This window comes from Athene cunicularia (genome assembly GCF_003259725.1).
Source record: "Athene cunicularia isolate RWA chromosome 1 unlocalized genomic scaffold, athCun1 chr1_part1, whole genome shotgun sequence".
Classification (NCBI taxonomy): domain Eukaryota; kingdom Metazoa; phylum Chordata; class Aves; order Strigiformes; family Strigidae; genus Athene; species Athene cunicularia.
This window is the reverse complement of record NW_020799091.1, coordinates 3,368,086-3,386,837: the sequence shown is the minus strand read 5'-3', so window position 1 is coordinate 3,386,837 and position 18,752 is coordinate 3,368,086. Positions and strand designations below refer to the sequence as shown.

General features: G+C 38.9%; 1 protein-coding gene across 9 annotated transcripts in view; it reads left to right on the top strand.

Moving 5' to 3' along the window:
* The window catches only part of TENM4 (teneurin transmembrane protein 4), a 601,633-nt gene that overhangs the window by 413,874 nt on the left and 169,007 nt on the right, over window positions 1-18,752 (top strand). For all 9 annotated transcript variants that reach the window (XM_026843650.1, XM_026843624.1, XM_026843595.1 and 6 more), the window contains 3 exons: window positions 2,994-3,164; window positions 8,136-8,350; window positions 13,872-14,082. In XM_026843650.1, the coding sequence (XP_026699451.1) occupies window positions 2,994-3,164; window positions 8,136-8,350; window positions 13,872-14,082 (597 nt within the window). The remainder of the gene's footprint in view (window positions 1-2,993; window positions 3,165-8,135; window positions 8,351-13,871; window positions 14,083-18,752) is intronic.

Here is an 18,752-nt window from a genome sequence, read left to right as displayed (position 1 = left end):
AAGATGTCCCTCTCCATGGCAGGGGGGTTGGAACTAGATGATCTTTTAGGTCCCTTCCAACCCAAACCATTCTGTGATTCTTTGATTCTATGATCTACGTGATGATGGGATCAATGCACACAAGAAGCATTTTGCTTTAGACAAAATCTATTAACCAAAGACAAAAATTAACATATTAATGCAAGCATTTTATATCTGTGATAACACAATATCTATATTACAGATAATTCTATCATATTTTCTACGTTGGGACATTGTAAGACATTTTACAAATGTTTAGGAATGAATCATGACATGGAATGGTTGATTCACTTGCTCAAGGGGACGGATAACATGCAACAAAACCATAGCACTTCCAGGATACCCATTCTTTCGTTACACTGAAGCAAGAAGTTCCCTGCATAAGATGTTTCCTCTCAGGTGTTTTCAAATGCATTTTACATTCCTGGAAGAAATGCTCATAGATTTCCCACTACACCCAAAACAATGCTGAGTTCTTTACCTTCATTTTCTTGCAGTAAATACTGAACCACAGGCAATAAATTCCTCCTAAGGAGAGAAAGGGAAACAATGTCCTTTTGGGGAAACAATAGCCTTTCAGTGTGTTCCTGAGTGTTTGTGTGGCACTTAGACTGTGATATTCAAAAGACAGAGCAAGTCAAATGGTGTAGTGAAAAAAAATTCCACAGGCTCATTTCCTGCCTGAGCCAGTGATGCCCGGTAAAAGCTCATCCAAGTTGTTGTAATATGGAGTCATCTGGTAGGTGGAGTTGGGATTAAGCATTTAGGGCCATCAAAGGAATCTGGACCTATGTAGATGAGTACAGTTTTCATTTGGTTTGGAACTACAAGTTTCCGTGTGGTTAAACATGGAAACTTGCACATGCTCAGAGCATCTAAACTCCGGTCCATGGAGAGGTCCAGCCTGGATGGCATTCTCAGACAGCATCCAGTACTAAGTTTAGCACAAAATCTGCGGGCAGAGGGGTGCATGAAATGCCTGTTAGGGCTTGTGAACCTGTGAGCCTAGGGTAAATTAAGTGAATTTACACCCAATTGCATTTTAATGCCCAAACAAGTGAATTGAGTCAGTCTTTTAATCTGCTGTAGTTCTCTTTTCCCTTTCTGTGAGGTAGAAATAATAGATTCCTACCTGATGAGGTTTTATAAGGTTAATAGCAATGAAGTGCCCAGGCACTCTGATGATGAGGGCTGTATAAACACAAAGATATTATACAAGCACAGCAATGCCAAATGCTTGATGCAAATTCCTTGCTCCCAGTCTGATTTCCTCTCTTCCCTCGAACAGTTTCTCTGCCAAGTAAATACCCTCCTTTCGCATGAAAATACTGGACCCTCTGCCTAAAGTATCCTGGTTGAATTACCACTTGGTAATTCAACTTGGTGTTGGTAGCATTCCTTCTTGGTATGTGTATCTGTATAAAAATGTTTTCAGGAGACCTCCTTGCTGTGCTTCCTTGCTGTTTGGGATTTTTAGGAGAGTATTTTCTTTCTTAATGGTTAAGACTTTGTTAACAAACCCAGTCCCTGCTTACATGGTAAAAGGAGAGTTTTGCTTTCATTATGTTTTGTGATGTTGTAGTAGAGCAAAGACAAGCTTATTCATGTTAGTAAATGGTAGGTGACCTAATTGAGACTGAAGTGGAAAAAAAATCACTGATTTTGCTAAAGTGCCTAAACATGCTGTTTTTGGAGAACTACTCAGATTACTTTCCAATCCTCTTGAAGAGATCGTTCCTGAGGCATAGGTTTAAATAAACTGAACACTTGTCCCTGACATTGTTTGCCAGGCTCAGATGTATCTTTGTGAATAAAACGAGAACTATAGGCAATGAAAATGCTCTATTTGTTTACTTTCTCTCTTTTTTTTTTTTTTTTTTTTTTTTTTTTTTTTTGTGCCGTTGCACAGTTTCTTGGAGAAATTATAGTGTAAAATATCAAGGCATTCCCTTAAAAAAGAAATGTCAAGTGTAGCAAATATCGGATCATTTAACTGTGTAGAGCCTGAAGCTAAAGTGGATACTGATTGAGTATGAAATGTTTATGTTGGGGATGGAAGAACCGATACAGGAAGGCACATTCTTTTGGTTTATCTTTTCAAGGGGCAAGTATTAGTTGTATAAGCATATGATTTTCCATACACCTCATGCATGTGTTTGCTTTTTAAATATTCTGTCTTGTTCCTTAACTTCACTTGTCTTTATGCAGTGCCTTGAAATAGATTCATGTGTGCACTGGATGACTGCACAGCACAGAAACCTACAGAGAGCTGTGCCCTGATATCATACAAATCTGAATGGTGCTGCTTGTTTTCAAATCTTGAGGATGTGTCTTTGATCTGAATAGGAGAAGCTGAGTTGTGCTAAGGAGTGCTCAGTCATAGTTGTTCTCATTCCTGGTGCTGAGCACAAAGGCATGTCTGCAAAATGGATCTTAAATTGCCAAGTTTTCACTTGGTCTTATTCAGGAAAAAACTGTCAGAGATGTCTATAAGAACTTCTGTGTATAATTGGTGGGTTAAAAAAACCAACAAAAACAAAAAGAAAGAACTTATATAATACACTGTGAATACAGCAAAACAAACCAGAGTTCAGTTTCCTGGGTTTTACTGGTATGTCGATGAATAATACTCCTTGTATTTCTGTGTTTACCACATTGCCACTCCAGCCTTGGGAGCTTTCTGAAACACTGTGCCTGGTTATTCTCTCATGCAGACCACAAGTCAGGAGTGGTTCTGCTGGAAGAAGCAGAGTGGATTGGTACAGGTGATCCGAAACAAGCTTAAATGTGTGGAAAGACCTAGGGAGTTGGTATGGTAGAAGCAGCAGGGGCTGTCTAATTACATGAATCCTATTCTTGTCCTAAAGCAATGACCACTAATAAGGCAGTGAAGCAAGGATTTAGAAAGTGCCCCTATAGTTCTGAAACTCTCCCAAACAGAAAAAGATGACTTTTCTCATTGCTCACCACAGCCATGCACCTGTTTGGCCTAAACTGGCACCTGCAGCCGATGGAAGGGCAGATGTATGAAATCACGGAAGACACAGCCAGCAGTTGGCCAGTGCCAACGGACGTCTCCTTATATCCTTCGGGGGGCACAGGGTTAGAGTTACCTGACAGGAAAGGCAAAGGAACCAGTGAAGGTACGGTTGGTGTGTGTCCATGTTGTGAGTCCTCTGTCTGCCTCTGAACTCCAGCCATCCAATCTCATGTTCCATTACCCTCAATGCTGCCATCATTAGGTGCTTTTTCCGGTCTTTCACATCTAGCACTAGTAGTCGTCGGTCTTGTTTCCATTTGTTTCTGAGTTTCACACCCTTCTGATGTCCACTAATGTGCTAAAACTGTGTGCAACCCTCACCACACATCTAAGGCATTCTCAAGGCAGAACCCTCTGTGCCATCTCTGACAGGCTAGAGAAGGCCATCCTGAAAACCCTGCCTCAAGTGGCTGTTTTCATGGGAAATAAATGTGTCTTGGAAATTAAATGATTTTTGGAGCATTGGATCAATCTTTCTCGACAAGAGTACAAAAATGTTTGGGTTTGCCTACTCATTGCCACCTTTACCCAATGCTTTGAGGACCAAACTATTTACTAAGAGCTATTACAGTGTGACTTTTGGGACTCCAGAGTTGGATATCTCTTTGCCAAAGTAGCCAGATAAAAGGCCGAGGCTCCACAAAGTATCACAGTGTCAACAGCTTGCAATGTAAACTGAAAATAGAAGCAACTGATGGGTCATCAGTTCAGCAGTGCATTATCTGGCAGCTTTACATCTTACCGTGCTTTGTATCGGGGCAGCACTGCCAAAAGGACCTGTAATCTGTGCAAAGGTGAGGTGCTTCATCCCTCCCAAGACTTAGCTGGAGAAATGAGAAATTCAAATTTTCAGAAAGCTGTTTTGTTTACGTGCCAAGCTTCTTTATAGGACGTTAACAGATTTCAGTAAAATTGAAGCCATTGGCTATTTTTGGTAGTTATTTTGGGGAAGGAAGTTTTGTGGGTAAGAGATAAGAAGTGTGCTACTGTTCTGGCAACTGATTGAACTTAAAAGTTTCCACAGAGTTCCCTAGACTTTGGCTGAGAGCCAATGTTTATATCTTTAATTTAAATTAATTGTAGCATTTTTTTTTCTTTAAGAGCTTATCCGTCTTTATTAGTCCAAATAAAGGCCATAATTATGTGTGTTCCTTAAAACAGCGTATTTACTAGCAACTGATGGCTGACATCAAGTTGCTACAAGGAAAAATCAGCTAAGCAAGCTTATTCTCAGCAAACCTTACTAGACAGTACAGCAAGCTGCAAATGTCCCTGCTGTTGTATTCAAAAATACTTCATGACAGATCCTTTTTTTCCCCCTCTAACTTGCCATATGTTTTCTTTTTTGAAATATCTAGTTTTGATCGGTCCGTTTCCTTTTGAAACTCAAAATGAAAATAAATGGATGTATCCAAAGTTGCCGTCCAAATCAAAGACCTCCACTTGATTATTATTTTTTTTTTTAGCCATGCTTACAGTGACATCATTAGAAGTTTTAATAGCTGCCAAAAAGCTCTGCTAAAAGAGAAGATCTGGGTAATACCCTAGTTATGCCATTAGAAGACCCCTCAAGTTAGTGCTTCGTGTAGATCTTAGGACACCTGTAGGCTTTAAAGGAGAATATCTTGTCCTGACAAAAAAAAAAACACTCCAGGACAACACCTTTATTGCAGGAGTGACACTGCCCAGCATTAAAGTGCATCTCTCTCCCCATCAAGTGACTATAAAACTAGTTCTGGCCTGGCAGCATTGAATGGCTGCTATTCTAAATCAGAAAGTATGTGATTGACATTTATTAAAAACGGATTGAAATATGTTTGAAGGTCTTCTTGATCACAATAAAACAGGCTGGAATGTGTTAGAATATCCTTACAGCTGATCTGAATGAATCATTACCAATGTCTTGCCAGTTCTCAGTAATTGCTTCTCACCTGTGGCTGTGCTCCAGCACAGCCTTTACCTGTGTTTAAGCCCATCCCTGTTTAGCAAAGCACTTAATCACATGCTTACAATTAAGCATGTAATTAACTGCGATTGAAGTCAGAGAAATGTGCGTTCTTAAGTGTTTTGATGAGTCAGGGTGTCTTGCTGTCAAAAATACCGGCAGATTCAGCAAGGCCTGAAATGAAATAGTTCATTTTGATATCCAAATAACTTAGCAATAGTTGCTACAGCAACTAAAAAGTTCAAGGTATTGTGTGGAAAGAGCGAAGTAATTGACAGCCCAATTAAGAATTCGGACCTGAAGTTAATTTTAAGGAGTCGGATACTCTGATTAAAACCTAATTTCTGATTAGAAGCTGAAATGGCTTTCTTTCATTGTGCTTTCTGTATGAAGTATCCAGTCCATAGGGCCTGATCTTACTGTAGGCTAAAACTGATGAAACACAGATGGATTTCAGGGGCTGAGCTCAGCCTGGTGAAGAGAGCCTTTCTTTGGACTTCTGCATCAGGATAAATGTCAACTGCTGGCAACACGATACAACAGCTCGCAGGGTATCAGCTTCCTAGACATACAGCTGTCCGCCAAGAGGAGACATAAACTTTGTAATTGCGTGTACAAACAGTTATTTCTGTGAAATTGTCTTTTGCAATCACAGAAGCATTTTGGTCGCATGAGCAGCTGCTGCTCCCTGTACAGGCAGAATACATACCGTGCTCATCTTCTCCAGGCTCTCTCTTGCACAGCAACATCTATCCTATTAAATCCTCACCTTCCCTGATTCACTCTGATGTACAGTCTTTATTAATGGACAATCAGGGTGCAGATCAAACACTTCAGGTTTTCATATGAATTTCTAAGAACCTATAAAACATGTCAGTAGTGATCAGAAAAATATATCCTTCATTTGAACAAAAACATGTGATGTCTTTTGCTCTTTTCTAACTGAATCTTTTCATCTTACCATAATGGAATTTGAAACTTTGCATGAAAACATGGGAACCGTGTCCCTTAATCCTGACAGTGTGAAAAGTAATTTTTAGTGTTCCAAATAAATATTAACAATCCAGCTGATAAAGTAATCCCCTTCGGAATCAAGCTAGTTAATTTTCATTAGACAATTTTATTGTATCATCACAAAATAATTTGGAAAGTATGCCCATTTACCTAAGCTGCTTCTGATTATCTCTATTAATACACATTTTGACTAAAACAGGATAAAACATTAGCAGATTTCCCCCCTGTATTTAATTGAATGCAATGAACAGAGATAAACTAGGATCTTATAAAATTACCGGGAGCTTTTTTTTCATGAATGTGTGCACACCCTTTGCTTTCTAGACTGTGCTCAGATGCATAAAACTTCTGCCACAAGATAGCACAGAGATGAAACCTGCCATCAGGTCCCGCTCCAGCAGTGTACTTAAGCAGTTGCTAACTTTAAATCAGGGGTTAGATTTATTGGAACCAATAGTTCTGCTAAAAACTTCTACTTAATTAAAAAAAAAAAAAAAAAAAAAAAAGAAAAATTCTGCATCCCACAAAGAAACGTATTCAGAGACTTCTGTTAATATGCATGTAATTTCTATACAGATTTTTAGACACAACTAACAGTTGAAATCTGTTTCTCCTGAAGAATTTATCTTGGGATGGTGTATGGAGAAGTTGAAGGCAATATTATAAATAATGCTGTATAATATCATAAGAAATATTATCGTTTGAAACCATAAAGTTAAAAGTCGTTCTACCAATCACCTTTTCAACACAACAAGTAAATTCTAAGACTATTTGACTTGAATTCATGATGGGTAGGAAAAGATTTTTTTTTGTTTCCTGTTTCCCAAATGTAGGTTCTGGAAGACAAAACCCAAAATCTCACAGTGTGATTTTCCTACAAAACGTTGTATGTACCTGAAAGATTCCTTCTCATTTTCTTAGAATTGCTTCGTCTGTCAAACAGAGCAGCGTGCTGTAATGGCACGGAGATAACGGATTTATCTGAATTTCTGAAATTAATAATTAGACCCTGTTGGTGACATGATGCTCTCCTTACTTAAGCCAAAATCATTCAGGTGACGCTACTGCATACTTTTCACCTAGAAGTGTCCTTAAATAAAGGCTGTTTGCTGAACAGTTGCCGCCTTCATTATCTTTCTGCAGTGCAGGTAAAGCTGTGGCCACTGGTTATAGCAAAGGCTGAAAAGACAACATCCTGGCATTTTATTTTTCCTTCAGCCCCTCATTCTCTGGGCTTCCTTGGGGTCCAGATTTTTTTGAAGCAGCCACCAGTTTTGAGAACTGTGAGTGTATGAATTTCTAACCTGCAGTTTCTCAGATGTGTTTTCCAGGGATGCCCAGCTCCCTGCTGACTCCCTTTGGACGTTGTGGCATGTACTGATTGGCATCTGGCTCTTCAGCCTGGTGGTCGCTTTAAGAAACAGTTGCCTCCGTTTGCTTGTCGTCTGAAAGATGGATAATTGTAACACCCTTTAAAGATTGTATTGAAACCCAATTAAAACCTCTCATGTTTCTTAGTAGATATTACTCAAGTGCAGGGTATGATTTCCTTCATTTTTCTCAGTCCTTTTTTTCCTTTAGCTTTTTTTTTTGGACTGTTGAACAAATTTCAAATACTGTTAGCACTGTCAAAAATTAATTTAATAGAGAAATATTTTCCTTTCCCCACTTAGGCATCGTTCATGCTGCTATTCTCCACACTACCATTCCTTTCTGTGACACATCTGCCTCACTCTTACTACACTTCTCTTTCTAATTTAATGACAACTTCTCCATCCGTGAACTTATGCTCGTTTAAGATACGGTGTCGGGTGATTTATTCTTATCTTCAGAATGTAATTACATACTCTCTGATGTTACAATTTAAACAAAAGGCCGTTTTTCTCCAGGTTGCTCTTCCCATGTTCATGTTTTCAAACAAAACAGTTACTGAAGCCAGGAATAACCCTGCCAGTTTTCCTCCCAGAATCATATGGATTGGCTAGACAAAGTACTCTGAAGACCTCAGGACACTAATAGACTGTTTCTCAAGATTAGTGTCAGAGATACCAGTATGATTGGATTACTTTTAGGATCTAAGGCTAATCCAAGCTCTTTGTTCCTGTGTTTTGGCAGGAAAGCCCAGTAGTTTCTTTCCAGACGACAGTTTTATAGACTCTGGAGAAATTGATGTTGGCAGACGAGCCACACAGAAGATCCCTCCTGGTATCTTTTGGAGATCTCAGGTGTTCATCGACCACCCAGTGCATCTGAAATTCAATGTTTCTTTAGGAAAGGCTGCTCTGGTTGGCATCTATGGCAGAAAAGGCCTCCCACCTTCACATACACAGGTAATGAGACTTCATTTCAATTAAATAATAGTTGTCTTAAATTGTATGTTCTTGTGGCTTATTGTTTTATTTCAGCTATTTCTGTCAAGAATTTGTTGCATGCTTGCAAGGTGTTAAAAGTCATCTATCCAGAGAAATATAATCAACTGACAACTGCAAAATTTCCACACGTGAACCTGGTGTGGGCTGGAGGCACAGGAAAAGCAGGCAGTTGCCCAAGACAGCAAGCTGCCAGAGGAGGAGAAGGGTTTACTGGGCTGGTGGTCACTGAGGGTATCAGCTGGTGGCTCCTAGCAGCACAAGATAGCACCTTCTCCATCCAGTGTGCCTCGCAGCAGCGGCCGCCACATCAAACGACACCAAAAAAAGAATAATCTCTTAAGCAGTCTCATGTATCTCAGGTCTGTCTCTGCCTTTCAGCCTCCGCCTTTCCCCTTTCAGGGTAAGAGCAGCAAGACTCCAGTCGCTCACCCTCAAGGGAGCAGAATTCACTTTTGTCTTCTGTGCTGAAATGCCTTGAGCCACCTCTTCACATTATGCGTGTTGACTGTCAGATTAGACTGAGATCGGTCAGGGCCCAGTAACTGGTGTATAACAACATCAAGCTTTTACAGAAAGGTACCAGCTTTCTTAGGCAGGAATCAAGCTGTAGTTATTATTTTGTAGGACTAAAATGAAAGCAGTTGCTTTTCTTGACACACCTTGGCAAAAGCCGTGTCAAGAAATCACTTTCTGGGAAAAGCTCTGAAGAACCATCCCCTTAAATAAGGATTTTGTACACCATTTTCTGTACTTTCCATTTCAGTTTCTAAGCCGCTCTTAACCAGATTGATTAATACGTTTGGGCATAGCTCTCATTGGCAATGCAAAGCATCTTACTCCCACTTGCATCAGCAAGTTATCAAAGTATTAGCAGGTTTATATTAATGTTGTAACTTAGCCTTGCCCTCCACTGTTAACTGAAAAGCCTAGCATCCATCACAACTATTTGAGATTTATAGAAATACCCTGCCCTTATTTTCTTTTTGAGCAAACAAATATGTTTATTACAATCTTTCTGGGTAATAGGGTATTTTCTACATATTAACACACCTGCAACTTATTTCTGTCAAAGAGGTGTCATAAATCTACAGTTTCTCTGCGTACTTTTCTGCAGAATTAAAATATTTCAGTAGGATCAGCAGGTCATAAATTCAGTGACTCAGTAGTGCTGTTATTGCCCATTTTTAATCAGTCTCTTTTTACAGGGAGATTCAAACATTTAAAACTTAAAACTCCTGTATTATTTAAATGGAAACTCAAGGCATGGTCACGTAAAGCTAACTGTAGATCAGAAGCCTGTATTGATTTTACTTGTTTATTGTCATTATTAATTTCTCTTATGGAACAGGAGTTTTTGCACGAATAGATTCGATTGCTTAAAGAACAAATGTAAAATTTAACACCTAAACCTCAAGTCTAGTGAAATTAAAGCAAAATCTTGAAGTGCAGCAGGGCACTATACCCAACCATAGTAATGTTTTAAGCAATTAAGAAGTCCACACCAACTCCACCACTGATTTTTGTTTCTTTAAACCTCCTTTTTTCTGCGATATTCTCAGTTATTTGTCAGTGTCAGGACCTTTCCATTTCAAACAGCATCATTGTGTATCAGTTGAGAACGAGATGTTGACTGTTGGATGTGGCACATGTTTGTCGATATGACGTGCTTGAGGAGCCAATGCCCTTGCTCAGAATCCTTGTACGTGCTGCTTTTTGTGTAGCCACTAATTGAGAGCTGCCAAGTATATAAAAAAATCATCATCGTCTGGACCAAAACATCACAAAAAAATGACCAGAAGGACATTTTTATCCAAACGATAATAATCATGGTACACTAAGAGAAACAAATCACAAACCCCACCCTGTTCTGAAGAAATAATGAAGCTGTAGATATTGAATCAATATTGATTTGTTATTTGTTAATATTTAATTTAGTTTTTAAATTATCCCTTTCCCTAGCTTTATTATTTCATAAACCCGCTGTCAATTAAAACATTGTTTTCCTGTATATTTTTATATGATGTTTAATCTCACTATAGTTTATCAGTTTTAGGAGTCTTAGGAGTCATTAAATAGGTAAACTGTTTTCTGTGCTGAAATTGTAAACCTGTCTCTCGTAGTTAATACATATTACACAAATCTCAGCTTTTCTTTTGAATAATCCAGAGCATCTGCTGCACCCCATAAATCTACCCAATGAATTTGATATTTCCAAATTTTGTAAGGAATTTCATAAACAAGACTTTGGCAAATAGTGTGCTTAGAGCAGTGATACAGTCTCCCCCGGACGAATTTGACTATTTTTCCTCAGTTTATCTAGTTGATGGGAGTAGTAAAATTCTAGTTTATAATCAGGTTTTCTTCTGTGTTAGATAATTATATATTTCTTCTATTTAGATAATCCTTATTCTGTAGTGGGAGCCTTAACATAGTCTATACCTTTTCAGGATCTTTGAACTGATCTCAAGACTGTAGACCCTTTAGCATATATTCCTGAATTTGGTAAAATGTTAGAAGTCATATTTATCCATGCTAAACCAACCAACTATTCCAGGTTCTCTTTGGGAAACTTTCTGTGCCTGTGGTGATCTGTCTTCTGGTCAAGGTTTCCAACAACCAAGGACACTAAAAAGTAGGGAGAAAATGCAAACTCCAAATTTATGTGGTCTTAGAAATAGAGCCTGCAGAAGCCCGGAATAGTTTACTGTTAACTAAAGGCATTTCTTCTCATTCTTCTCAACAAATCGTAATAAAAGTCACACAATTTTATTATGGTCTATTAGATTTAATCTTCCTAGATCAAATCATTTCTTAAACTCTTTTTAACCTAGGCCAAATTTTGTTAAATCATAAATTTCAGGGATTGGCCATCACAGCTTGTGGGAGGCATTTTTTCATTTGTACAATTTGAATTGATTAACATGGTATTTTATCTACAATTTCCTTGCTTGCAATAACTTTAATTGCATATTAAAAAAATCTCTGAATGTATTAAAATGCAATAAAGCACAGCCCATTTGTGGTTCAATTAATATTTACAACTTGTAACTAGTAACTTTGCAAAGTCATCAACATCCGCAAGCAGCATCTTGCAAATATTTATATAAATAAACTTCTACTTTTGGCAGGAAGCCCCAGGTAAGCGTAACCCAGACGGAGCTCTAACAACAGCAGTTCACTGGAGCTGGGTGCCTTGACATTGTTTTCTTTTCACTAAACTTAAAACATCTACACCTAGTATGTAGCAAGAAATGGATGTTCTAAGGCACAATCCATGAAACATTTCTGAGATGTCGACTTTAGGATGAGGCAGATTGCATGCTAGAAGTGTCTCTGACTGCAATCCAGTGGTTCTAGACAACTAATTCAAGCTGCCACGGAGATGTCAGCACTTGGTGAGATGAACTTTTCCTACTGTGTCTGCAGTTACCTTTTAAAAATCTAAGCAATCTGTTCCATCATGCTCTAAAATAGAAATGGAAATATGTAGGTTTTTCTGTTACTGGTCTTCTTCAGTACACCTGGCCAATGTGTTCCTCAGTCAAGCTCAACTCCACTGAGACATTCCCAGCAACCAGACAGCACCGTGATGTCCTCTGTCACTGCCCTTCTCAGCTGTCAGTCGTGGCCATGCTCAGACCTGGTGAGGAATCAGCCTCGGCAATAGCTCGTCCTCAGAGTGGCTACGAATACCTGGCTCACAAAGTGTCATTCAAACCAACCTCTCACTGCTGTCCCCTTAAACTTAAAACCACTAAATCAATGTATTTTTTTCAAAACAGAAACTTACATGTTTTATTATATATTTTAGATTTTATATTTACATTCCGTTTCTAGATCTATATTTTTATATTGTATATTTTTATAATTTCTATTTACATAATATTATTTTTTGAAACAGAAACTCTATCTCTGACAAAGCTAACTTGGGTAGACACCCAAAAGGAATGCCCTTTGCAGCTGTGCCAGCTTTTACATTCTCAAGACGACACCAAATTTAAGAGATCTATGTACTGAAATATAGCAAAAAAAAAAAAAAGCAAGGCCCAAAACTTATTTCATGTAAATAAATAATTAAAAATACAGTACTTAAATTATCCTAGGGACAAATTTTGTCAGTTCATGTGCAAGCTACATCATATATAGCTTATTTTTCCAAAATATTGTTTGAAATAAACTTTTTTAATTATTATTTTTACTTAACAACGACTGCAGAGGAAAGAACATGTCATCAAGTCCTTATCTTGGTTGACTTCGAAGACTGTACCAGGCAACTTAATAATATAACAGAAGCGCCCAGATTTTGCTACAGTGGAGTCAAAAGGAATAAGAAGCCTAAATACTGCTGCCACACTCAGCCAACACTCAGCAACCGTTCAGTGCAGCAACATTCTCTAGTACAAAAATAAGTGGTGGTGTTTCTTTCTGCCTTTTTTTCTGCTTTCCTGCCAAAAGCTACAAGTTTATTTGACCAGCTGGAGGAGAGAGGCAAACCCAAGTAAAGTCAGGGAATAGAAAAGCTAAGCTGTGCCTCAACTGCTGGATTCTGCTTGCAAGATGTCCTGTTCACCTGAACACAAGATAAAAGTCAGATTAGATAAAGTTCTCTTAACACTTGTCATGTCTGCTAGGCTTGTATCTGACTCTTCCCATTAATATATTACCAGACAAAATACAATTATTGCAGAAAGTCAGTGGAAAGTTATTTAAATAGGGAACTAAAGGTAGTTGCTATACTAGCAGCAAAATCAAAGCAGTTGTTCAGCTGAAGTTACCATGGCAAAAAAAAAAAAAACAAAAAAAACGCAAAGCTCTTTTGAGAAAAATTCGAAAAGCCACCCCCTAAATGGGACTTTTATATATTATTTTATCTCTTTTCCATCTTCACCTTCTACAATCATTTAACCACTTTTGCTATTGCTTTAAGATAAAACCCTTGCTGGCTAAGCAAAATACTTCTGCAAAACCTCTACCAGAATTTATTTACAAATACTTTTTATCTTTTCCTTAGTGACCCATAGCAATTCTATCAAACAAGCTGGTTAGGCTAGAGATATTTTTCTGTCTATTTTCTGTATTAGCCAAGACACAAGCAAGCTAACAAATAAGCTTCTTATCATCATACTTACCGTGCAATTTAGACACGTTTCCATGCCTATGTTTCTGCAGAATGAGAACACATGAGTTGGGCCAATATGCCCCAAGTCACATTCCAAATGAAGATAATTTCTTTATTCATGTAATTACAGAAAAATACATTCATATACTAGCTATTTCCAAAATGGATACTTGCAGGTAGTCCAGGAACGTATCTGAGTTACCAGAGAAGATCCTGTTTATGATGCTTCTGTAGATGTACTTTTCTAACACTCAATACAAAGTATATCTGTCTCCCTCATAAGACAGACCCAGCACAAGAGGCTAAGCTTAAGGAAGCCTGAAATACACGCAAACACCACTCTTTTTTTTTACGTTTCAGTTTGACTTTGTCGAGCTCCTTGATGGAAGACGTCTACTGACACAGGAGGCGAGAAGCTTAGAAGGACCTCAGCGACAACACAGAGCTTTTGTGCCCTTGTCCAGCCATGAGACAGGGTTTATCCAGTATTTAGATTCAGGAATATGGCATTTAGCCTTCTACAACGATGGCAAGGAATCGGAAGTGGTTTCTTTTCTTACTACTGCTATTGGTAAGGATTTCCTGTATTATTCCTAAACTCCTAAATATGCCTGGAGGCCAGGTATTAGTGCACATACTCAGATTGCATGGTAGCTTTGTGTGGTTCAGTGAGAATGCTTGTAGAGGATGTATTTAGCATCAGGCTGAATACTGTTAGGCCCTAAATATCTCATAAGTATTTTGTAGGCCTTTCTAGTAATTATATCCGTAACGAGATTCTACCCAGTGCCAAAGATGGATTACAAGCTTGAAATTCCCTGCTTCATTTTTTTCCTTTGATCTTTTTTGATTTAGGATTTTTTTTTTTTGCTTGATTGGTTGTTTTTTTATTCTTTGTGGAGCAGAGATGTAGGCATGATTGAAGAGCACACAGCAGCACTGTGCAACAGTTTTGTGTGACAGACAGTCCTGCCTTTGAGCACTGTCAAAATTACTCAAGTTGAAGTTCAGGCACAGTACTGGGGTTAAAACTCCAATAAAGATCACTGCAAGGCTTGGTTGTAGGAGGCACAATAACAGGATTCTTTGTTTCCCCTTGCTAACAGAAAGAAGCTGAGGTTTCTTAAGAAGAACAAATTAACTAAATAAGGTCTCTGAGTTTCTCTGGCAGTAAAGTGCCCTGCCAGTTCAGGACACAGACACCGATTTGTTGCTGTCTGAGGAGGGAAGGATGCTGCCTGTGGGCTGCCTGACAGCTTAGCACACTGTCTATTCTTCCTCCACCCCGTAAATATCAGAATCTGTTTCTGATTCAATAATATTTAATTTTCATTTTGACTGACCTGCTGAAACTGTTCATATACCCAAATTCATTTGGTTGTAATTTAAAGATTGCTCCATAAAACTAGCACTCAGCTTTCGTCTAGCCACAGTGATTGTTTAATGGACTTTTTTTCTTTGCTGAAAAAACAGACTCATTCCAAAGCTGCCATTAATCCCTCTCCCAGAAGAGGCATTGGTGTTGAGTCTCAGCTGTCTTCAATAGTTACCTAAGAGGTATGGGCTGTAATTTGTCTTGGCAGGTTAATTAAAAGTTTAGGTCTTGTTAAAGAAAAGTCATTAAGATCCCAATATTCCATTTTAGCACTAAAGTTTATCTAATGCAGAAGTGGAAACACTGCTATAATACTCTGTTAAATTTAAAACCTGGAAATGCACGTGTTCAGTCCTGTTCACAGTTAAGCAACACAAGAAATAGTTGCATATTAGATTTTGAAATCAAAGTCTTGCTCTATAGAATGCAGATTTACTTTCATTTAGCTTACTTTAGCAATCTGAGTTTTACTCTGACCACCTTCTGCCCAGAAGAACCTCCAGGTATTCTTCTGAAAGCAACTTTTTTTTTTTTTATTTGTCTAAGAATTTCTTCGAATTTCTCATCACAGGAAAATTTATAAGGTTCTCACAGCAGAAAACACTTTTAAAGCACAGACACTAGTTGTTGTTTTCAAAGTGATGCTAAGTGTTCTAGCCAGACTTTTCTCTTGACCTCATTACAATAACATAGGGGGGAAAAAACACCTCCAAAACAATAAAACATTGTAAGTTTGCCTTCGAACGGCAGGGGAATGATATGGGTGAGAAGCATGTCAGACTGTCTTTAAGGCAATCTTACTTTTCTTGTTTTTATGCTGCTGTACCTTCATGACCACATGATAATCAGAACAGGCCATGACCTATAGTCCATGATATATTCTATATATCCCCTGTTGACCTTGTATCATTCTGTGTCTCAGTACTAGGAAGGTTTCTGTTGCTATACAAGAGAGCTTTCCCCTATACATGGGAATCACTTTGCCCACTGGCAGCTGTATATCAACACAAAACTATAGTGTACATGAAAAATTGTTTAGATACAAGCTATGCACTCTGAAACTCACTTGAGATAAGTACAAAATTTAGATAGGAAGATGTGGCTTCTTGGCTAGCATTTGGCCAGAGAAGTGCAGCATTTTTATAAGTACCATAAAAAATAAAAATGTAATAGCTTTAACAAGTTGGTACCTTTCTTCTTAGTTTAGATTTCAACAGCTTGTTTTAAAAAGAAATTAAGGCAGGTACTTTGTGTAAATGTACTGTAATGCTTCGGAACCTTTCTAGTGTATTCATGAGGTCTGGCAAGAGATGGTTGCAGATTTTAAGTCTATAAATACTATAGTACCGTCGTGTTATAATTTTTGTCAGTGCCAGAGTAAAGAGGATACAGCAACCTGACACAGTGTTTATGAACCAGGGTGTAAAATTGCAATGCCAAACAAATAAATGAAGTCACACGTAATGGGAGCCTTAGATCTATCTGTGTGGGGTGAAGAACCTGCAGAGGACTTGTGCTGACTGTCAGAGGCAAGCTGCCTTTTAATTTGATTTCTGTGGCAGGAGCACACAGAAAAATCTCCCTTTATTATTGCACTGACACAGGGCTTACAGTGAGAGTGTGTTTGAAAAGTATAGCTGTGATGGAGGAAGAAGTAGGATCCAGTGATCTGGGAAGAGGAACAGCAGCCTGGAACTCCTGAATTCTGATTGATATGCTAATTCTGACCCAGCCTAGTCTCACACATCATCTGCTCGCCATGTAAAACTGAGGAGAGTTTCCCCAGAGATGCTGAGAGGGTGATAGAGCTGCTAGGAAAATGCATTGAACATTAATTAATGGTCATGGATCATCGTAGAAAGCACAAAATTGGTAATGGTGATCATAATGGTAAGTTCATAAAGCCAAACAGTGCAGTCATTCCTTCAGGCAAACCTCCCCTGCGAGTGAGGACCCACCTGAGTAAAGGACCATAGCTTTTACTTCAGCAATAAAAATGTTGAATGGAAAGGGTGCTGATTTTCCAAGTGTACCTGCTATGTTCCAACAGACCGAACTTTTCTGAGCCAGTAAAATCACTGCAGGCTCTGTATGACAATACCAACTGCAATTACTGTGCAGTTCTTGTCTGGAATGATTTGGCCTCCATTATTCTAGAGAAAAATGGAGAAAACTGGGGAAAAAGCATCTCTATTCCCAGTTTGATAACGCAGAGTTAATTTGATAAATTGTGAGGCTGTCCATCATACAGTTTTGGAATCCAATGTAGCTAAATCCATTCAGGAGCATTAGCACTGATTTTTGGGGGCAGGAGATGGCAGTTTAGCCTGTTTTCTAAAAGGATGTGGAGTCATCACCACTAAAGAGTTAGGTGGTGTCAAATGTGTACCTGTTACATGCCACTGCACGTAAACCTGGGGAGAATACAGCATCATAATGCCTGTCAGAGCTTCTACTTCTGCATAATACAGGCAATTCAGGTGGAGGGAAAAAAAAGATTATGCTGGGAAAGTTGGCAGCTTTTAATAGCATCTTTATATCCCATTCCTCCGAATTACAATGCAAGACATTATAAAGGAATGGACAATCAAGGTCTCTCAATAATACATTAACCTTTTTGTAAAAGACATTGGTGGCACTTTCTGAAATTTCTAATAGAAACACCTCTGAAAAGCGCCTTGTGGATTCACCCCTGCCTGATAGTGGTGATTTATTCAGAGCAATCTTGTATAAGTGGAGCAAAATAGTAGGCTGAGGAATCAGCTGGAATCAACACATCTGAGACAGAGATGTTGGCCAAAAATCTGCTCAGTAGAAGCAAGAAACATCTGAGAGCCTAAAAACAGCATCTACGGCGTCAGAGAGAAAGTGTCTTCCAGCAGCTGTTACTGCTGAGCTCGGGCAAGCTCAACTGTGCAGGGCCACGGAGAAATCAAAAGGAAAAGCAAAATCAGCTGTCTGTGAGAGGAGAGCATCTCTGTTTACCAGCACGTCACCCAACAAGCAACAGGACACATATGTAGAACACCTGCGATAGGTTTTATCTTTTATCTTGAGCAAGAGACAACGCTTACGATTAAGAAAAGGACCGTTGTTCCTCCTGCCCTCCCCCCGCTATCTGTAAAGAAAACTACTGTAAGTACTTGCTTCATCAAAGTGCAAAGCGAGTCTGTGGTGTTATTTATAAGGGGCTGCCAGCACATAGGGCGCTTTGCAATATACATCAAAAGGCAAACTCCCTTCCTGCAGTAGCCTAAAATATAACCCACCCACCTCCATCCAGTCCCTAGGACAACGGTTCACACACGAGAAGGATACTGAGAGGAGCACTTCACAGTAGGACCAAGCTCAGAGAGAAGAAATTAGAGGGCACGGAGAGAAGCATGGGTCTGGGAACCCTCCTTGTGTGAGAGGTGACAGGAATGACTCTTCCTGAGCTCTGAGTGAAAATGCCTTTGCGTTTAGCCTGTTCTTAGCAAAGGGAGGAGAAGAGCCTGAGTAACTCAGATTTCCATCCCTTATTTTTGCTGCCCTTGTGTACCCTAACTTAAGCTCTACTAATTTCCAATTCAGAGGGGATGCGTAAGTGTGATGCACTTACAGACTCAAAGACATTCATGTTGCTTGCACTTGCTTTGCTAATGTCTGAAAAAGTCTAAAATGGTTTCATGTAAATATTGAGGAGTTCAGAGACTCTGCAGACTAACATGGGCTGTGAGCTGTTCTGCCTTACACTTTCTTTTAGCTCCTTAATGCCTGAGTTACTTGACTTAAAACTCCCCCATGTACGATTAGATCTTTAGGACTCTGAATGAGGAAATGTGGGTTTATTGTCCCCTCTACCCTCTTCCAAAGTTCTTCTTAGG